At 34.4% G+C, this 18383-nt stretch overlaps 1 protein-coding gene across 3 annotated transcripts in view; it reads right to left on the bottom strand.

Moving 5' to 3' along the window:
- Positions 1–508: 508 nt before the first annotated feature.
- The window catches only part of LOC149774978 (uncharacterized), a 30854-nt gene continuing 12979 nt past the window's right edge, over positions 509–18383 (bottom strand). The window contains exons 1-10 of one of the 3 annotated variants that reach the window (XM_089944561.1): positions 18030–18241; positions 17341–17411; positions 13423–13456; positions 12905–13065; positions 10780–10940; positions 7899–8032; positions 6971–7055; positions 5585–5774; positions 4860–5079; positions 509–1954 (exon numbers count right to left, since the gene is read on the bottom strand). In XM_089944561.1, coding sequence (XP_089800687.1) covers positions 1893–1954; positions 4860–5079; positions 5585–5774; positions 6971–7055; positions 7899–8032; positions 10780–10940; positions 12905–13065; positions 13423–13456; positions 17341–17411; positions 18030–18165 — 1254 coding nt within the window. In that variant the 5' untranslated portion in view covers positions 18166–18241 and the 3' untranslated portion in view covers positions 509–1892. Of the gene's footprint in view, positions 1955–4859; positions 5080–5584; positions 5775–6970; positions 7056–7898; positions 8033–10779; positions 10941–12904; positions 13066–13422; positions 13457–17340; positions 17412–18029; positions 18242–18383 lie in introns of those variants that run through there. The other 2 variants (XM_089944562.1, XM_089944564.1) reach the window with 2 other exon arrangements.

The raw sequence follows: 18383 nt of genomic DNA, 5'->3' as shown, positions 1-18383 counted from the left end.
ACCTACAAAAGGCATTAACATTTTTATTCATTCTGAAGTATTTAATTACCTACAAAAGTCATTAACATTTTTATTCATTCTGAAGTATTTAATTACCTACAAAAGGCATTAACATTTTTATTCATTCTGAAGTATTTAATTACCTACAAAAGGCATTAACATTTTTATTCATTCTGAAGTATTTAATTACCTACAAAAGTCATTAACATTTTTATTCATTCTGAAGTATTTAATTACCTACAAAAGGCATTAACATTTTTATTCATTCTGAAGTATTTAATTACCTACAAAAGGCATTAACATTTTTATTCATTCTGAAGTATTGAATTACCTACAAAAGGCATTAACATTTTTATTCATTCTGAAGTATTTAATTACCTACAAAAGGCATTAAATTACCTATAAAAGGCATAATTTCAATGAATATTGAACAATAGTATTCACTATTTCCATATTCCTACCTGGTAATGAGGAAATATACAGTCGAGAGGCTAACAGTGTTACATATAGCTTTCTACATCAACTTTTATTACAAAATACGCAAACAGTCCCTTTACAATAAAATATCTCAAAATGGATTTCATATTTCTTAGTCAATGATGGCAGGCTCCTAACACACTTAAAACTACTGAACGACAATATGCAATCATCGTTCTTTTTAGGTAACATCCCCTGCAAAACGATGTTATTTGACAAGGCATTACTATCAAATAAAACTATTTTAATCATATCAATTAAGATGAAATCAGATAGCAGGTTATATTTCAAGTTGTGTGTATTCCTATAAATGACTGAAATTAATTGTCAGCAGCCTACTTGAGAATCATTATGTATATTATAGAATTTAAACTATTATTTCATTTTTATAAGCAAAAGCAAGACTCGTATGCTGAGCATGTTATAAAAATAACAAGTTAAATAAAAATAGAATACTTAGGAGAGGTTAAATAAGCAAGACAAGTAAAATCAGCTAATGCAAACAATACTGTATTTAATTAATAAAAAGAAACGTTCATAGGCTATTTTCACTGCTCAATCCACTGCAATTTACATCAATATTTGTGACATTAACTTTCTCAATTTTAAAATATCTATACAAATATGTCATGTCATCAATTTTAGATTTAATGTCGTCAAAAATAGTATAGTTTACTAGTATGGAAACATAATGTATATGGGTGATCACCCATGATGCAGTTCATGTAGACCAGTGATCATCCATGATGCATTTCATGTGGAGTAGTGATTATCCATGATGCATTTTCATGTAGATCATCACAAAACTCATTTATAGATGGCGTGATGTGAACATATAATTGCTGTACTTTTTATGGTATAAGAAAACAAATATTTGCATATGCATCATGAAGTTTAATTGCCGAAGTAATAAACATTTATTTGGACAGTATAAAATATTATGAACTCAGAAAAGAACAAAGTCATATAAAGATAACATAATGTGGCTTCGAACCAAACATCTTGTTCTCATGCTTAATGTTCCGCAATGAACATGTTTCAAGTTGAATACAATTTCCTAACCTGGTGAATCTGTTTTTCATTTTAAGAAGAGGAGAATTATATGTATCATGTCTATTTGAACTGCTTTACTCAATCAGGAAAAAAACTATTGGGTAGGCTAGACCAACAGATCTCAATAAATCAATGTACTGAGTCGCCGCTTCAAGTATTACAACGAATGATACCACTTCTAGTGAAGACTTTCACACTATATAATGATTCTCAGATGAATACAACATTATTGCTACTGACACTGTCACTCATATTAAAAGGGAGGTAACACGTGATAAATTTGATAATCAGTCACACAATTATAATTAATTTGCAAATGCTGCATATATTAATCTCCTCATCATTTGGTTGATTCTTTGCGTTTATGGTCTGGCGACTTGAAGCGCTAAGCATATGAACGTTGATGCCGTCCATAAACTGGAAACTGGAATAAAAAACAACAAATACATTTAGTGTGATCTCCATTCAGCATAAAAATATCATAAAAAACGAACAGTTGGAAGCTAGTATCTAAGTAGCCTGAGCACTCTCGACTCTTTAACGAGTCTTTTTCAAAGGCAAATACAAAACATAGACAAAACAAAAAACAAAAAAAATTAAACAGAGAAAAGGTTATGTTTGCAAAACTTTATATGGCTGTTTCTACATTAATTAAACCTTTAACCGTATTATGTTTCAAGTAGTTTATTTCAACTTGTTGCTGATAGTGGAAAATATTTTTATTGACCTATAAATCGATGAGCCATAACGACATCTATTATTTTATGTAAATTAATCTAAGTGCAAATTATATCCCGGATATTTTATTTTTATAGTAGTCATTATAGGCTATTAAGCAAATTTAGAGAATTAATTAAAAGAACACATGTCGGCAGCAAAAGATAATTTTATTTGTTAATGGTTGTCATTTTCTAGTCTTCTTGGTTTAAACCGCTTGGTTAACATGTTCTAAGGCGGCGTATCCAGTAAGATTCCTTTTCTTTCCTGGTTTGGGAACTCCATTTCGGGTTGTGACCAATTGCAATAAGTGTTATATCACTGAAAGTAAGGACAAGGGATGAGAAATGTTCTGTGACCGGGCTTCTGTACAGCTTCTTTGTCATCCAATCAGATCTATGTGTAGCTTTTCAGTTTCTCCGACACACTGACGGGTACAGATCTTACATGTGATGAGATAAATGACATTCACTGTTAAGACTGGTTTGTTAGGATTATGTATGTTTAGTTTTTCTCTATTTACTGTGTTAGAAAATGTTCTGGTCTCTATCATATGTTCAAAGGTTTTGCACCTTTTATCGCCACAGGGGCCAGATTGACTAGGGTGGTCTTGATTAGTGATTGGTGTTAGCTTCGCACTGATTAGGATGCCCTTGAGGTTTTCTGGTCTCCGGTAGGCTACTACATGTTTGTTAGGGAGGATTAACTTTAGTGCGTCCGACGATTCCACGACAGGACCAGTGTTTCCCGATGACCTTACCTACTTTGGGGTTGTCTGGATGGTAGGTCAGGATAAATGTTATCCTATCAGCCTTTTCCTTCTTTCCATATTTCAGTATGTCATCGCGGTTTGTTTTGTTTAGCCCTTTGGGTTGCTTCTGTATTCAGGTCTTTTTCGTAGCCTTGGTAAATTAAATGTTTAGATAGCTTTTCAGACCTTTTTAGGAAAGTTTCATCGTCGGAGCAAATTCTGCGTATCCTCAGTGCCTGGCTATATGTTATGTTCCTAATGCAATGTTTTGGATGACAGTTGCTTGGGAGGATATACTGGTGATTGTCGGTTGGTTTTGAGTAGATGTCTACATGGAGTTTGTTTCTACCAGTCTGGTTGCTGTGTCCAGGAAAACGTGGTCTCAGTTGGAGACTTCTGTCGTGAATTTTAATGAAGGATGGAAGTTGTTTACCTTTGATATGAAATCATCCAGACTTTCTAGGATATAGTAGTGTTTGTCGGTTGGTTTAGAATAGATGTCTGTATGGAGTTTGTTTTCTACCAGTCTGGTTGTTGTGTCCAGGAAAACGTGGTTTGAGTTGGAGACTTCTGCCGTGAATTTTACCGAGGGATGGAATTTGTTTGCCTTTGATATGAAATCATCCAGACTTTATCTTCCATGTTGCAACTTCATTTCTATATCATCAATAAAGGGTACCCACAGGTATGGTGTAAGTTCAACCGCTGATAAAAGTTGACCCATCAATTTTCCCATTAAAATACTAGTATACGAAGGGGCCATTCTTGTACTCATTGCGGTTCCATTAACTTGGAGGTAGTTTTCTTCATTAAATTCAAAATTATTGAGTTTTAGGACAAGCTCCAGGAGTTGGACTAGGATGTGTGTGGGTGGATTGTCTACAGTAGTAGTTTCCCATGCCTCTCTTATGCCTGTATTATCCCTTCTTTGTGCGGTATTTTAGTATACAAAGATGTGACGTCTAAGGAAACAAGCAATGCATCTGGCAGTAATGGTATATATATATATATATATATATATATATATATATATATATATATATATATATATATATATATATATATAGTGACAAACACGTTCTTTCAGAGTGGTGTTTTTCACTCTCTTCGCATAGTGTATTATATAATCATACGTACAAAACTAAAAGACTTTCAAGTCAGGATGATTTCTGTATAAACAGGGCGAAAGTCGGTTAGACTATTATTCTGTGCTCCTTGCAATTTTTCGTATATCTAGTAATAGCAGATTTATTAGACTTTAGATCTACAGCATTTCTATTCATTTTAGGGCTTCCTGCCAAATTTGATCAAAATCTTTGGATCGCTTTTCTTTATAAGAACTAATTATAACCTTTTCCTTATATGTTAGTATGTACTATATTTTATTTTTTAACGGTGGTCCTGTGTTACGGAGGATGTGTCTGATTTGTACAATACTGAAATAACTTTATGCCGACATGATTTCTGAATTGTACGATTATATTGTTTATAGCTTTTGAACTCCTTGACGGGTTCCGTTAATTTTAAATCAGTTTTAATCTAAGACAATGTATTACGTGAAGAACCTGTTCACTCCATTTTCTTTGGGTAAACTTTAGAGATATAACAAATTTTATGAAGTTAAGAAACATTGTTCAGCAATATATTCGCTCAAGCGTTTGAGCTTGTAGTCTAGGTCACATTTTTACAGCTATGCATTGTTAATTCGATATTCAGACCTTTGTCTTCTTAATATGTATTTAGTCATTATTAGTAATACTACCATTGATACATTTATTGAATATGATGGAAATTTGACAAGAAGGTGATACATTCATGTATAAAGAATTAATTACATAATAATCAGTCATAACAAGCTTACTTTTGGAGGCACTGGAAGAAACTGGAGTATTTTCAATAACGACATTATTGTTAACAACTCTTAGAGTTGCCCGTACTGTATGTTTGTGTGGTACCGAGTTGCCGACGTTTCTTTTCCTCCTTCTTTTTGATGTTGGTGTTACTGTTGCTGATGTTGGCTTTATTATTAAAGCTGTTGCTGTACTTGTCTCAAGGGCTGCATGAACCGGTAATTTGGTGGTCTAAAGTTTGAAAAAGAAACGTACACACACACACACACACACAGATATATATATATATATATATATATATATATATATATATATATATATATATATATATATATATATATATATATATATATATATATATATATTGTATAGCTCTGCACCGGCGCATCTGTATCATAAATATTGTACTTGTAACTATGCTCTTTAAATTTCGGTCCAGTATACTATTTTAGTTGCTATGTACCACTATTCTTGCCTAAACATTTGAAGTGTAAAATAATTCATATAAACAAGATGTTATAATGCAGGGTAATATTAACACTGGAAGCTTGATTGAATAAAACTTTTCTATGACAACCACAAAATATATCTATATATTTCAGATTAAATTTCGCTCACTGATAACAAGGAATTATAAAACTGTCTTTAATAGAAAATCAATATGTTTAAGGTTAACGTTTTGTTGCTAAGTATTACTGAAAGAAATTCATAGGTTAATAAAGAAAGATTTACTTACGCTACTTGACAATGCAGGACAACTGCTGTCATCATTTTGACATACTGTAACAGTACATTCAACATATATAGTATCACTCTCCAGAAAATGGAATGCGTACAGATGGGCCTCAATGATGTCAGTTTCATTATCCATTGTATTTTTTGTTTGATTAGAGAAATTTGTCATAATCATGGGATCGTCAGCGACTCTGTTGAAAAGAACATTTTCAATATTATTATCACAATTATGAAACGCGTTAAATAATATTGTTTAGCATATGCTGCATGAAAGAAGAGTATGGTAACTTTCAACACGTGTAATAAATTGCAAGTGAAATATTCAATAGCTTTAGCTCTTATTTATTGCACAACATTTATGAATGACTTTAATATGCCAACATTTTTGGTGGCCTTACTGAATGTCATGTCCCCGAGTTACTTACGATTTGAAAACGTGTGGGCTTGACGATAATACAAATGAATATTGAGTGATAAATGTGACTATAAAGCAGAAACGAATTAGTACTCTATTCTAACAAAGTAGAATTGTAAATCTGCCAAGTGCCTTCTGCAAGTGAGGGGTTCAACAATACATAATGTACATAACATCTCTCTGCCTGTATTTGTCTCTTTGTCTCTTTATCCGTGTCTCTGTTAGTCTGTCTGTCTCTTCTGTCTGTTTCTCCGTCTCTCTCTCTCTCTCTCTCTCTCTCTCTCTGGATTCGTCGGTGGCAGTTGATCTTTCTTCTGTCTCTAAACAGGTGGTCGCCATATACTGATAAAACATACGCATTTATGTTTATATGTAAGTTTGACTACCGGAACAAGGTCCTTATACCTTGGTGGTTCTTGTTTGCATGTAGTCGCAAACTCAGGTATGACTGCGTTTATTCTGTTGTAGGGTTTAAGGCCATTTTTCAGCACACGATAGGCTATACATGGCGGCCAGTATTAATGGTGGAGGACTAACCCAGAAAAACCCCGGAAAGAGCCACCGACCCACGAGAAGCTACTTGCAAGCTTTCTCACATATCCGAACCCGAGAATCGAACCCACACAGGCAGAGGTGAGATGGCAGTGATCCGTAACGGTGAGCGCTTTAGACCACAAGGCCACTCGGGGTCCCCGTTTATTCTGTATCTTGTATTATCTTTGTAAATACACAGAGCACAAATAACGGTTTGAGGGGTTGTAGACGATGTTAGAAATGTGTACAGTAAAGTTAAATGTTTTCAATCTTCTGTGTCTTGTCAGATTAGAGACTGTTATACAAAATTTAAACCCCGCACAAGAACAAATTTAAATCTGAAAAATGCAGTTTCAATGTACATTGGTTACACAGTTCCTGCACTTCTTTCGGATTTATTTCCTAAATATTGATATTCAGTGATTCAATTTACCTTACCCGTTAGTAATTAGATGTTTTGCATGGCCTGTGAGATTTGGAAAACTTCTTGCAATGCAGGACTGAGTATAAATTCTGAATCCAACTGTAAGATAAAATTCAGCTTTGATAAAAAATTAAAACTTGAAAAAATTCCGGTTGTTCGCTTCCAGTTCAAAACATAATAAAATAAGTTTTAAAATCAATTGTCTTAAACCTTTTTCATCACTATGTCATTTTTGAAACATTTGTTTATTATTTAGCTTTAAAAGATCGAGAATAGAATGAGAAAGTATTAATAAAATACCTGCCAAAGATGATTTATTTGAACAGTAATTGCAGCCACTACAACGACCTACACCATCATCACAGACGATGCAAATGATACTGATACTCTCGCTGGTACTAATGTGACAGCTTTTTGCTTATACTCAGTGAACAAATACATACGCTACTTTCTATTGATTGATGAATTCATGAAATGTTAAGTTGCTACGCAATTTGTAGATTTATTTCCACAAAACCATAAAGTAAATAATCAAATTTACGTACCAAACACATATTGCAGAAACACTTGTCCCGTCATATAGAGGTAATAAGCTTTATATTCATCACCGACATTTGGAATATGTCAGACAAAATGCAATGTTTAATAAATGTTAGAAGTAACAGTAATTCTGATAACTAAAATGTAACCAATGTTTATTTTAAGTCGATTAGCGTGCACAATACACGACCTTTTGAACAGTGACGTATCGGCTACAACGACTCCTGGAAAACAGTTGAATAGTGTTGTGCCTGTTAGTAAAATAGTTTGTATGAAAATGTAATTTCCAGTCCTCCTCTTTGCCTTGGGTTTTTCAAATTGTGGTTGTAGTTTTATACAAGATATTACCTCAAACAGTAAACCAAAAAAAAGACATTATAATGTTGCTATATATTTACGTACGTGTTCCGGTTATGACCAGCAGGAGATCGGTTCCAATTAACACTGTGTCATTTACTATTTTGTGGTCTGCGGTCTGCATCGTCATATTTAATGTAAATCTAGGTTGATGATGATCCGTATCAGCTTTCATATCCCTAAAAGTACGATCAGACATACAAACCTAAATTTTCCACATTAAGAATTTGATATATAAAATAATATGTACCAGTAATACCTACAAAAATAGCTATTGTGCAACGATTTTAAAGTCTTGTAGCTCACGTATGTGAACTATTGCATTGTTTGTAATAAGGGTGGTGAAGAAGGACATTGTATCCAGCAAAGTCGACGTCCAACACCATGTACATGTATTCGTGAACCATAACTGTTATGGTCTTTACTGCTTATAATAGTTACACATATCAGTGTGTGTCTAGAAAGGTCTGGGGTATTGCAAGGGTGATCCTTGTATCCTGCAATGTAGCTCTGATAGACGGTCATTATCTTTGGCACCATGACCAAGTGCTTACCGAAATTGTTGCCAGTATGGATATAGCCAGGAGGAAGAAACATCAGGTGAAAAGAAAGCTCATCATCATCAGCTTTGTGAGATGCGGCGGAACACAAAGGCAAAAGACTAAATCGATATACATCTTAACTACAACGCTTGATTGGAAATATGCAGGCAGATGCAAAAGGACAGCTGAAGTTTCCAGGAAGCAGCTGTAACACCAACGTCAGACCTGTTATTGTGCAGTGGTTTGGAGGTACTAAACAGGCGATGCTGTTGCAACTGACTGTGAATGGAAGGAAGAATGGAGGAGACCCATGAGAGGAATTTGGCCAAGCGTTAATCACGCATCTACGAGTGCCCGCTTAATGGATAGAATGTCTGGAATCTAACAGTGAAGATAGGATGCCATGTCTTTGAAGCACAGACGTTTAGCATGCCGTGCGATTCACCGGGATTGCAGGACTTAGCCATATGAATTTAGTCATTAAGGTTGGCAAACAAGCCGCGGAAGTTTCATATGGGATTTGGTGGAAAGATGATTGGTTCCGGGTAATGTCCGTCGGACTTGTTAGAAGCTAGAAATTTTATGTTATGGATACAGAATGGCATTGTAGGGAAAGTATGTATGTATGTATGTATGTATGTATGTATGTATGTATGTATGTATGTTGTTGTTCTTGTTGTTCTAGGGTTTAACGCCATTTTTCAGCACAGGATAGACTATACATGGCGGCCCGTATAACTGGTGGAGGAAGAACCCTGGAAAACCCAGGGAAGAACCACCGACCCACGAGAAGCTACTGGCAGGCTTTCCCACGTACCCACGCTAGCCGAGCCTTGGACTCGAACTCACGCAGACAGAGGTGAGATGGCAGTGATCCGGAACGGTGAGCGCTTTAGACCACTCGGCCACTCGGGGCCCCATGTATGTATGTATGCATGCATGTATGTATGTATGTATGTATGTATGTATGTATGTATGTATGTATGTATGTATGTATGTATGTATGTATGTATGCATCTATGTATTGTAATAAATTTTGGAGTATGCGCATTTAGTTATATCACCACATTTAAAAGAATTCGTTGTGATTACTTGTATGATTATTGTAATTCGGTGTAATGGAGATATTCCTTAGCCCGAAATAATTAGCCAGTTACTAAGAACACACGTCACGAAGTGAAGTGTTAGTGAGGTTCCATGATGACATGCTTCAGTAGTAGAGAATACAGTTCAAAATCGAATGAGTGACCCTGGAATAGCATAGTCCCTATTACAATCTAGTAGTGTACATTGGTGATGTGACTGCAGTGGCAGTATTTACGGTAGGAAACCTGTAAATTACACAATGGAATCAACAAGACGTGTCTTAGCAGATACCGTTTATGTCGCCATGGTGGCAAATGCGATGCAGTTGTACTGGCGAAATGTGCTTGGAAACCGTGGATTGACTTGCCTAAGGTGGCGTAACTAAAATAGTTCCCTGTGCTGAGGGACAGTTGTATAGTTTCTACGGCGTGAACTGCTGGCGGTAAGGAAACCTAACGAAGAGAAACCATGCAGATGTGCGGTTAATATATATTTGGCAGGTTGTGAAATCTGTGGTCTTGCATTGATTAGAGTAAAATGTATGTATAGAACGGACACGTCGGGCTTTCTATTTTACGACTGAAGTTGTATGGAAGTCTTTGGAAATTTGGGGTAAACTTATGACTTATAGCGGGAATCGCGCCAGGGTATGTATGTATGTATGTATGTATGTATGTATGTATGTAACAGTGAAATATTTGACCCTGAAGGAGTGGGTATATTACGCATTTTTAACAAAGCGTGCACATAAGCACATTACATTCGTTCTCATGTATATGCTGTATGGGCCATTATCTTATTGTGTTAAAAGACGCAAACACTATGGAAATTGATCCAGTTAAGACTGTAATATGATGTAGTCTGTAGATATTAATGAAAGACAGTTTAAGTAATGTCCACATGATTAAATCAGACACATTAAATCAAGCTAAGCACATTTAAAATTATGACAATAACTTTTCCAAAGAAAGTCTTAAAATTCAGTATCTTTGAATGACATTACCTGTAAGATTAAAGACATTGCTCTTCAATTTATAAACAAATATTTCCGTTTCGTAAATGATAAATATTCGAAATGCTTTAGAACTGTGACAAATGAAGAATAGCTTATACTGAACCTAGAAATAGCAAATGAAGGGCGGTGATAAATAAGTTCCATAGTTTATTGTGCATCTCTAATGACAGTCTATTATGTTACAAATTAATGATTAATGTAGGGCGGTTGGTAAACCCATATTTAGGGCTGGAATTTTATTGCTGAGAATTAGAATGGGTTATAAGGTGATACCGTAACTTACTCTACTTTGCTCAGGTTAAATGTTTTGGTCATGGTCACACCACCAAGGTAAACATCGTTGCACTGCAATTCATATTTTGCCGTTGATTGACCACCAATGACCATATCATGTTGAGTCCAGTTCTGCCTTTCTTGCATCATTATTACGGAGATAGGTTTTGTCTGGAAGAAACATTTACCGATTTAAAAAGCATAATCATGGCATTAAACTGCTGACAAGTAACAATCCTTCAGTTATATAGAGATAACGATAGAGTAACATGGTTTCCTTACTTCTCAATACTAAATGTTATTTCTTACCAATCAGAGCTTAACAAAGAGGCCAGTCACACAAAATTTGTATGCATTTTATTAGATCCTGGATATATTTTATGGAACTATTTGTGTTTTCAAACGGTGCCTAATGTAGGACTATTTAAACTCTATAACAGTGATCTGAATCGATAGATACATATGTGACTCAGCCCAAGCCACATTCACTTGGCCCCTAAAGGTTAATTTGCAATGTGCATCTATTTCCCTGATTGTACACTTGCTTACTATGACAAATGTGAACGTTATTCTTTTAAATATATGTTCTACCGCGTAAAGTGACTATGACTTATATGTGTTGGATATAAACTACATCACTGATAGTCGTAAACAGTATAAGGCAGATGGCATGAACGACGATATTTCATACGTGGCCAATCATTATACAACTGAACACTTTAGAAGACAAAAGGATAATACAATGTTAGTGTTATAGAGCTATGAAAAAGAATTCGGCGTGGATGTATATATCTATTTGTCAAGTATCAGTTTGTCATGGTTTAAGCACAATTTGCCATTTCGGATGGCATATATGAAAATCTTTAAAAGCCCACCTAACCGCGTGAGTTTAAAATAAATCGGTTGTAATTGTTGTTCGAGTTTTTCCAATTGGAGCACCAACGACATTTCCGCCAGAATATGGAACTGCCTAATTTTGATTGCATTCTTATTCCGAACAAACAAGATTGGTGTAATTATTAAGTGGGGCGGTTATTGTTAGAAAAGCAATTTCAGTATAATTCTACGTTTTGGTCTCCATTGACGCACTACAAAAGGAACGTACCATACAAATAACTCTTGCCTGGTGCATAGCGGTCAAAATGTATAAAATACGTATCTATAACATGGCAGACGACATTGAGATAACACATATCTTAAATCACATTCTTGCACATTGAAGACAAAATATTCTGAGGGTTAGAGAGTTAATTTCCTTTAATGTTAAATATTTACTTATAAAAGAAAAACTTTGCCGAGCAGAAGTTATGAAACCAAACATATTAAAGTTCAATGTTAGTCGAGGGAAGAGGGGCATGAACTATATATATATATATATATATATATATATATATATATATATATATATATATATATATATATATATATATATATATGCACTGGATGTTTGTCGACCGCTCCGGTGGCTTAGTGGTTACAGCGTCCGCCTCGGATGCGGGAGGTCGTGGATTCGATCTCCGGCTGAGTCGTATCAAAGACTTACAAAAATGGTATTAACAGCTGCCTTGCTTGGCGCTCAGCATTAAGAGGTTAGTGTTAGGACTGGTCGGCCTGGTGTCAGGATAATGTGACTGGTGGGACATCATGCTACATGTCTGAGGCGTGATGCCCCAGTGCTAGACATCACTATAAACTGCCACACTGCAGACATCGTAGCAATATGACTGAAACTTTGTTAAAGCTACGTTAAAGATCCAAATCACACACACTCACACGCTGGATGTTTGTCCTAATAAACTGAATAAATAAGACTGACTCTCTGTATTATAAAAATAGATGATGAAACACCTTTGCCTAGTAAATGTCCGAAATGTTCTTTACATTTTAAGTTGGACAAGATCCAGATATGTAAATCAGTATCTCGAGACATTTTTGAGAGCCATTTAACATATATCTTATGTTTGCACGCAGTGAGAAAGTAAGGAGGGCATTTTTATACTATGGAGCTTACATTATAAAGCTAACCGTAGTTTTCATGAGAACATGAGCCTGAGCCAAGCGGATGATGGAAGAGAAAGACTTACGTAAAATGCAACGAAAAATTATACAAATATAGTTTTAAATATAACTCTTACAACTTCGCATCCATTTATTTCAAATTTTGCTGAGTCATTCTGAGTTGTCCTGCTGACATTGCATGCTTCACTCTTGTTATTGGCATTTGTCCCTAATGCGAATACTGATCCATAGTTCGTCGCTTTTTTCCCGGTTATGATGACTGTCGTACTTGTGCACTCTACATAAATAAATAAGAACGAGTAAACAAATCGTATTACAAGTTTCGTAACTTCAACATCATAACAATGTCCATTGGGATGTTCAGAGATTACAAGTATAAGACCGGATTACGCGTCAGGACGTTGTACCGTCTCTAGATATAGCAATATCGACATCTTCCGTCAATTATGTTCCATATTTACACGTAAGGCAGCCATTGCATTAATCAACTGAACTTGAATAACAGAACGACGTCTTTTGCATGATAAATAGTTAATTGGGACTTTCTGATTTTGAGGCTTATAGCCGTTATTGAAAATTCTTAATTAAATACTTTCATCATAAACTTTACAATATGAATATAAATATAACTAACCGTATGTTAAGCTATCATCTGCCCCAATAGGCGTCTGGAATGAAATATAAATATAATGTAATTGAGAGAGAGAGAGAGAGAGAGAGAGAGAGAGAGGGAGAGAGAGAGATGTACTTTGTGATAAAACCTGTAAAGACTGTCTGCAACGTTATAACAGCTTGAAAGGTCCTAACAAAACTGCTTACAGAAAGAGGGAATGTGTGGCGTGGCTGTGTTTCTGTATACAGTATATCAAGTAGTATCGAGGGTATCATTTCACAACTTAAAATTGCTAGACCGACTAAGCGTAATATATGTAATACAATGTCATATATTAGGATTTCAAGGTTTTATAAAATGTTACATGGCATACACATGTTCGTAAGCAGAGCCGCGTGGTGTAGGTGTTCACATAATAATTCATGTATGCTTTATAATTCAGAAGATGTGAAACATCATTTGTTTCTAGATAACAGTGCAATGTCTCCAGATTAGTGAGAATGTTGGCACATGTTCAATAGTCCCGTTTTAAAGAATAAAACGACGTATAATAATTTAAAATATAGCATTAAAAATGTCTAAAGTTCTAAATTGTAAGGTAATGTAATGATGATGCTAACTCCAAAACACTGGTCGCCTCACAGCAAGAATGTTACTTTATTAATTTTGATACTATATACGTCATGATTGTTTTATGTGAATAAAATGATTTCCTGGCAAATTTGATTTTTTCTTGTGATTAGACAGGCGTGCCTTGTAATCTTCCATTTGAATTCGTTTGGTCAAAAATGGTTTTATTTGTTTTGGAGATTTCACTGTATTATTTGTGGACCCCAAATTCAATCCAATTTAGACAAAAACCCACAAACTCAGTTAATGGGTAAATAGTAGAACTAATTTTGATTTAAAAAGTGCCAGAACGTTCATATTCACTGTTCGTAAATAGCATAAGCTATCCTTCCCAAAGTCGCTAGTGTCATATAACTGCATGTTCGCCTTCGTCTGTAAATATATTAGCTATTCTTCCTTCCTGTTATTATTATTATTATTATTATTATTGTTGTTGTTGTTGTTGTTGTTACTAACAAACACATTGCTATTAATCAATCTGAGAAATATCCCAAAATCATTGTTAGAGTTTTGTTACAAATTTATATTTAGTTATCTGTAGAATTTTAAAGAAGGATGTTCCTATAGAACAGGGGTGCACATCCTTTTTCAGCCAAGGGCCAGATTGCATTTGCTAAGACGACTCGAGGGCCGCAAACACTAATTTCTTTAATATAATTACTGTCCACGGGCCAGATTTCTGTGTTGTTTTAATTTGCCCTGAGAACCGGGCAGAACAAGTTCGCGAGCCGGATCCGGCCCACGGCATGGGGGTTGTGCACCCCTGCCATAGAACAACTTTGTGTACTTTTCAGTTGTAAACATACCTATGTGAAAACATTTCAGATACCTTTTGTGAATAACGTACTTCTCATTTATTATTTTTTGGACTTGCATGCACAATCTTTGGTAGTGTTCGTTTTTTGACCCTTGTAATCATTTCATCAACCTCGTATGTTATTATTGTAGATCATGTTCATCTGGTTCTATGTCTTTGAAGACATTGGATAGTCGTTTACATATTCATGTAAATATAATGAAATCTCCATACTCATTTCTAAAATGTAACAAGTGTCAAAATCATTAGGCCAATTGAATTGCTTTATCACTACGATTACTCAGTCAGTTTCCCATGTAATTATTTTTACTATCATGTACATGGTGAAATCACTTGACCTGTTACTGTTAGGCTATTCATTCATAACATTTTCCCATTATTTTTCACCTCACAATCTTGTAAAAGTAGTTTTCACGGTTTGCTTTATCGAATGTATTTAATAGTTTTCTTTGCATGTCTTTGTAATTGTTCTTAAAGAAATTAAGAAATTCCTGATTTTTTTTATTTTATGGAGAAGATGTTTCATTATATACAAAATGATCATGTATATCACCAATTATCTACATGTTTAAATGTTCATCATTTGATATGTCTCCAATCTGTAGGTGACGAGTAGAAAATATATATTGGGATATATCTAGTTCATGAAATCTTTTAAACGTACTCATATTTTCGTAAAGGAAACATTGTCACCTCTGATTATCGGACTGCATACATGTAAACTGCTTCTGTTTTATATAAATTTTGTATTGTCCTTAATGTTTCGCAACCAGCTTTATAATACACTATCATATAACATTCATAAACCTTCCCCTATAAATGATGTTTTTGTCCCTTCTTTCACATATCTGTGTAATATTAAATCTCTTCTGACTGAAATATATTTATCGCTCTTTTTACAGAATATGTTTTTACCTGTTTATATGGATAATGTTTTCGCCTGTTTCATAATGAAACAGTGATTCTCAGAACAGGGCAGTGTTACCATTTTTAATTAAAGTCACATTATTCTGTCTAGGACTTCTATACATGCCATATAAGAAATTATGGAATGCAACTTTACCTATGATCAGTTAATTTTCTGACATATGTAAATCTTTCTAATCTTTGAATGTAAACACAACACTTCTTAAGGGTTTTCTTTCTTAATTTGTCGAACACGAAGTTTACAATATTACACAACGCATAGCAACCTATCTGAATGCAATTTGTGCTTCTGTAAATTATTGGTTTAAATTTCATGTGGTTGTTTATTTGAGGTAAATGGTAAACCATGTGGAATGTGTTGGGTCCTTTTTATTATCTAACAAATACATACCTGCTTCGACAATATCGCGTGCTACTGCGGAATATTCCTCTCATTTGCACAGCACTGTCTAATTCGCCTCTGAACTTGTATGCCATTGGTATTTCATTTGGACTGGACACTCTCTGTCCATGTACCAGTGGCGTACAATCTGCATAGCAATAACAAGGTGTGTATCACGTTTCACAGATGCAGATGACATCCTCTTCCGTTGACAATCACGATAAATATTATAAAGAGCTTTTATATGAAGCTGCTGGTGTTTACATTTTAGAAATGGGGTATTCGCCAGGCAGTATGCTTATCAAGTTATCTACACTTTATCATAGCATCTTGTGCTCTGTTAATTTGTCTAGCATTTAGACAAAAGTCAAGTATTTTACAAAGGTATTTATGTCTGTGATGTATATTTCTCAATGTTGAAACTAATCATTAAAACGTCTTATTCTACCATAATGATCGGTTCTATTTCATTTATTCTGACATTTTTCATAAAGCATGGCTGAATAATTTGATACACGTTTACATGCATCTTCAAATTCATTTACAATTTATTTCATGCCCTTTAGTTTTACGCCACCTAATTTGCTTTTTCATTGTCTGCGTACATTATCTATTAGTACATTTAACACAGATTCCTTAGAATGAAAAAGAATTTTATTCGGTCTTCAACGTTTACGTTTATATAATATATACTCTTTTGTTCCAGATTTAATTAGGCACACCCATTGATGAATTCCTCAGAGCGGAGTATATATATATATATATATATATATATATATATATATATATATATATATATAGTTCGGTCAAGGTATTTGTTTTTAATGTCGATGTCAGATATGGCTGTAAAAGCCCTTGATACAAATGTAAGTAGTCTATTTGCTGATCCTATTAATATCAGACATTTTGGAATATACTTTAGCCAGGGTCGGGTATGTTTATTTAATTATATCAGTGATGTGTACACTTAATAATTAATAAATGATATCTGTCAATACTTCAAACAAAAGATCAACCCGTACAATTCAATGCAGCTGGCAGGTAATATTATGATACAAAATTGCCTAAGTTACTGACAAAACAAAGGTTTATTTTATGATATTATCTTTGTTTTATATTAGCTTTCGGCTTTGCACAAGTCTACAAAAGTTTCATCATTGATCTAACTTTATGATATATTTACCTTTGCTGACGTTAAACACAAAACAGCCGAGGTAACGGCAATAAAGATGATTGCTTGCATCTTCTTGAACCCTTTAACGATAAAATCAATGTCCTTCATAAGTAAAGAATAGACAGAAATAATGGAATCTCGAATGTTTATACTATTATATTTGAATATAAGAAAGGAAAAGTGAAGACACATAAGCAAGGTGACTGGTTAAAATGATTAATTATTTTTGACACATTCTAATGTTTGAAAAATTTAACAAATTAGAAGTGAACAAATAAATGAAAAATTTACATAAACATTAAGCAGTAAACTAAAAAATAAAATACTTGAAAAGGAAGCACACTGACAAAGTACGCCTTATACACCTCCATGTACTGTAAAATGGTATTTGGCACCAGAATAAATTAGTACTTGTCCCCCGTTAATTCAAGGATTATTCTTAGCAAAGACTTACATTATAAGTAAATATTTTTACCTGCATCATAGTATAAGCTTACGAGGGAAGTAATTACATCAATGTGATACTGAGAAAGCAGAAGGTTTAAAACATATATCCTTTTATAGCTAGTAGGAGGTTACAACGATGTTATTGCCATCGGGTTAATTCATCTACGTTATAATTTTGGCATGTTATTTACACTTTCTAGTTGCTACTGCGTAAAGCCAAACATCACACCAAACAATAAAGAATTACTCACCAAAACGTATCGTAATCTTCTGGAAAATTATGTCAATATTATCTCGGTCTAAACTGATAAACTGGCAGGTTGCTTTTGCGTAAGTACCGTACGATATCTTTGTCCCCTCCCACATTAACCAATGCAATGTTACCATTTGATATGAATGACAAAATCTGTTGGAGCAGGTGATTGATTGATTGATTGGGTTTACGTCGCGTCGCCCCAGAAGGGCATGTCATTACGGTTTTCTAGAACGATGCAGTTGATAACATTTACATTAATCATGGCATTAAAAGTGAAACTAGCACGATAGTGTTCTTGGAATATTTTAATCTCAGTTGGACAAGTGTCACACAAGTCGTCCTATTCTGC

This window comes from Sinohyriopsis cumingii, unplaced genomic scaffold (genome assembly GCF_028554795.1).
Source record: "Sinohyriopsis cumingii isolate HCF-2022 unplaced genomic scaffold, ASM2855479v2 utg000043l, whole genome shotgun sequence".
Taxonomy (NCBI): Eukaryota; Metazoa; Mollusca; class Bivalvia; order Unionida; family Unionidae; genus Sinohyriopsis; species Sinohyriopsis cumingii.
Note: the sequence above shows the minus strand (reverse complement) of the source record. Positions and strands in the feature narration are given on the sequence as shown.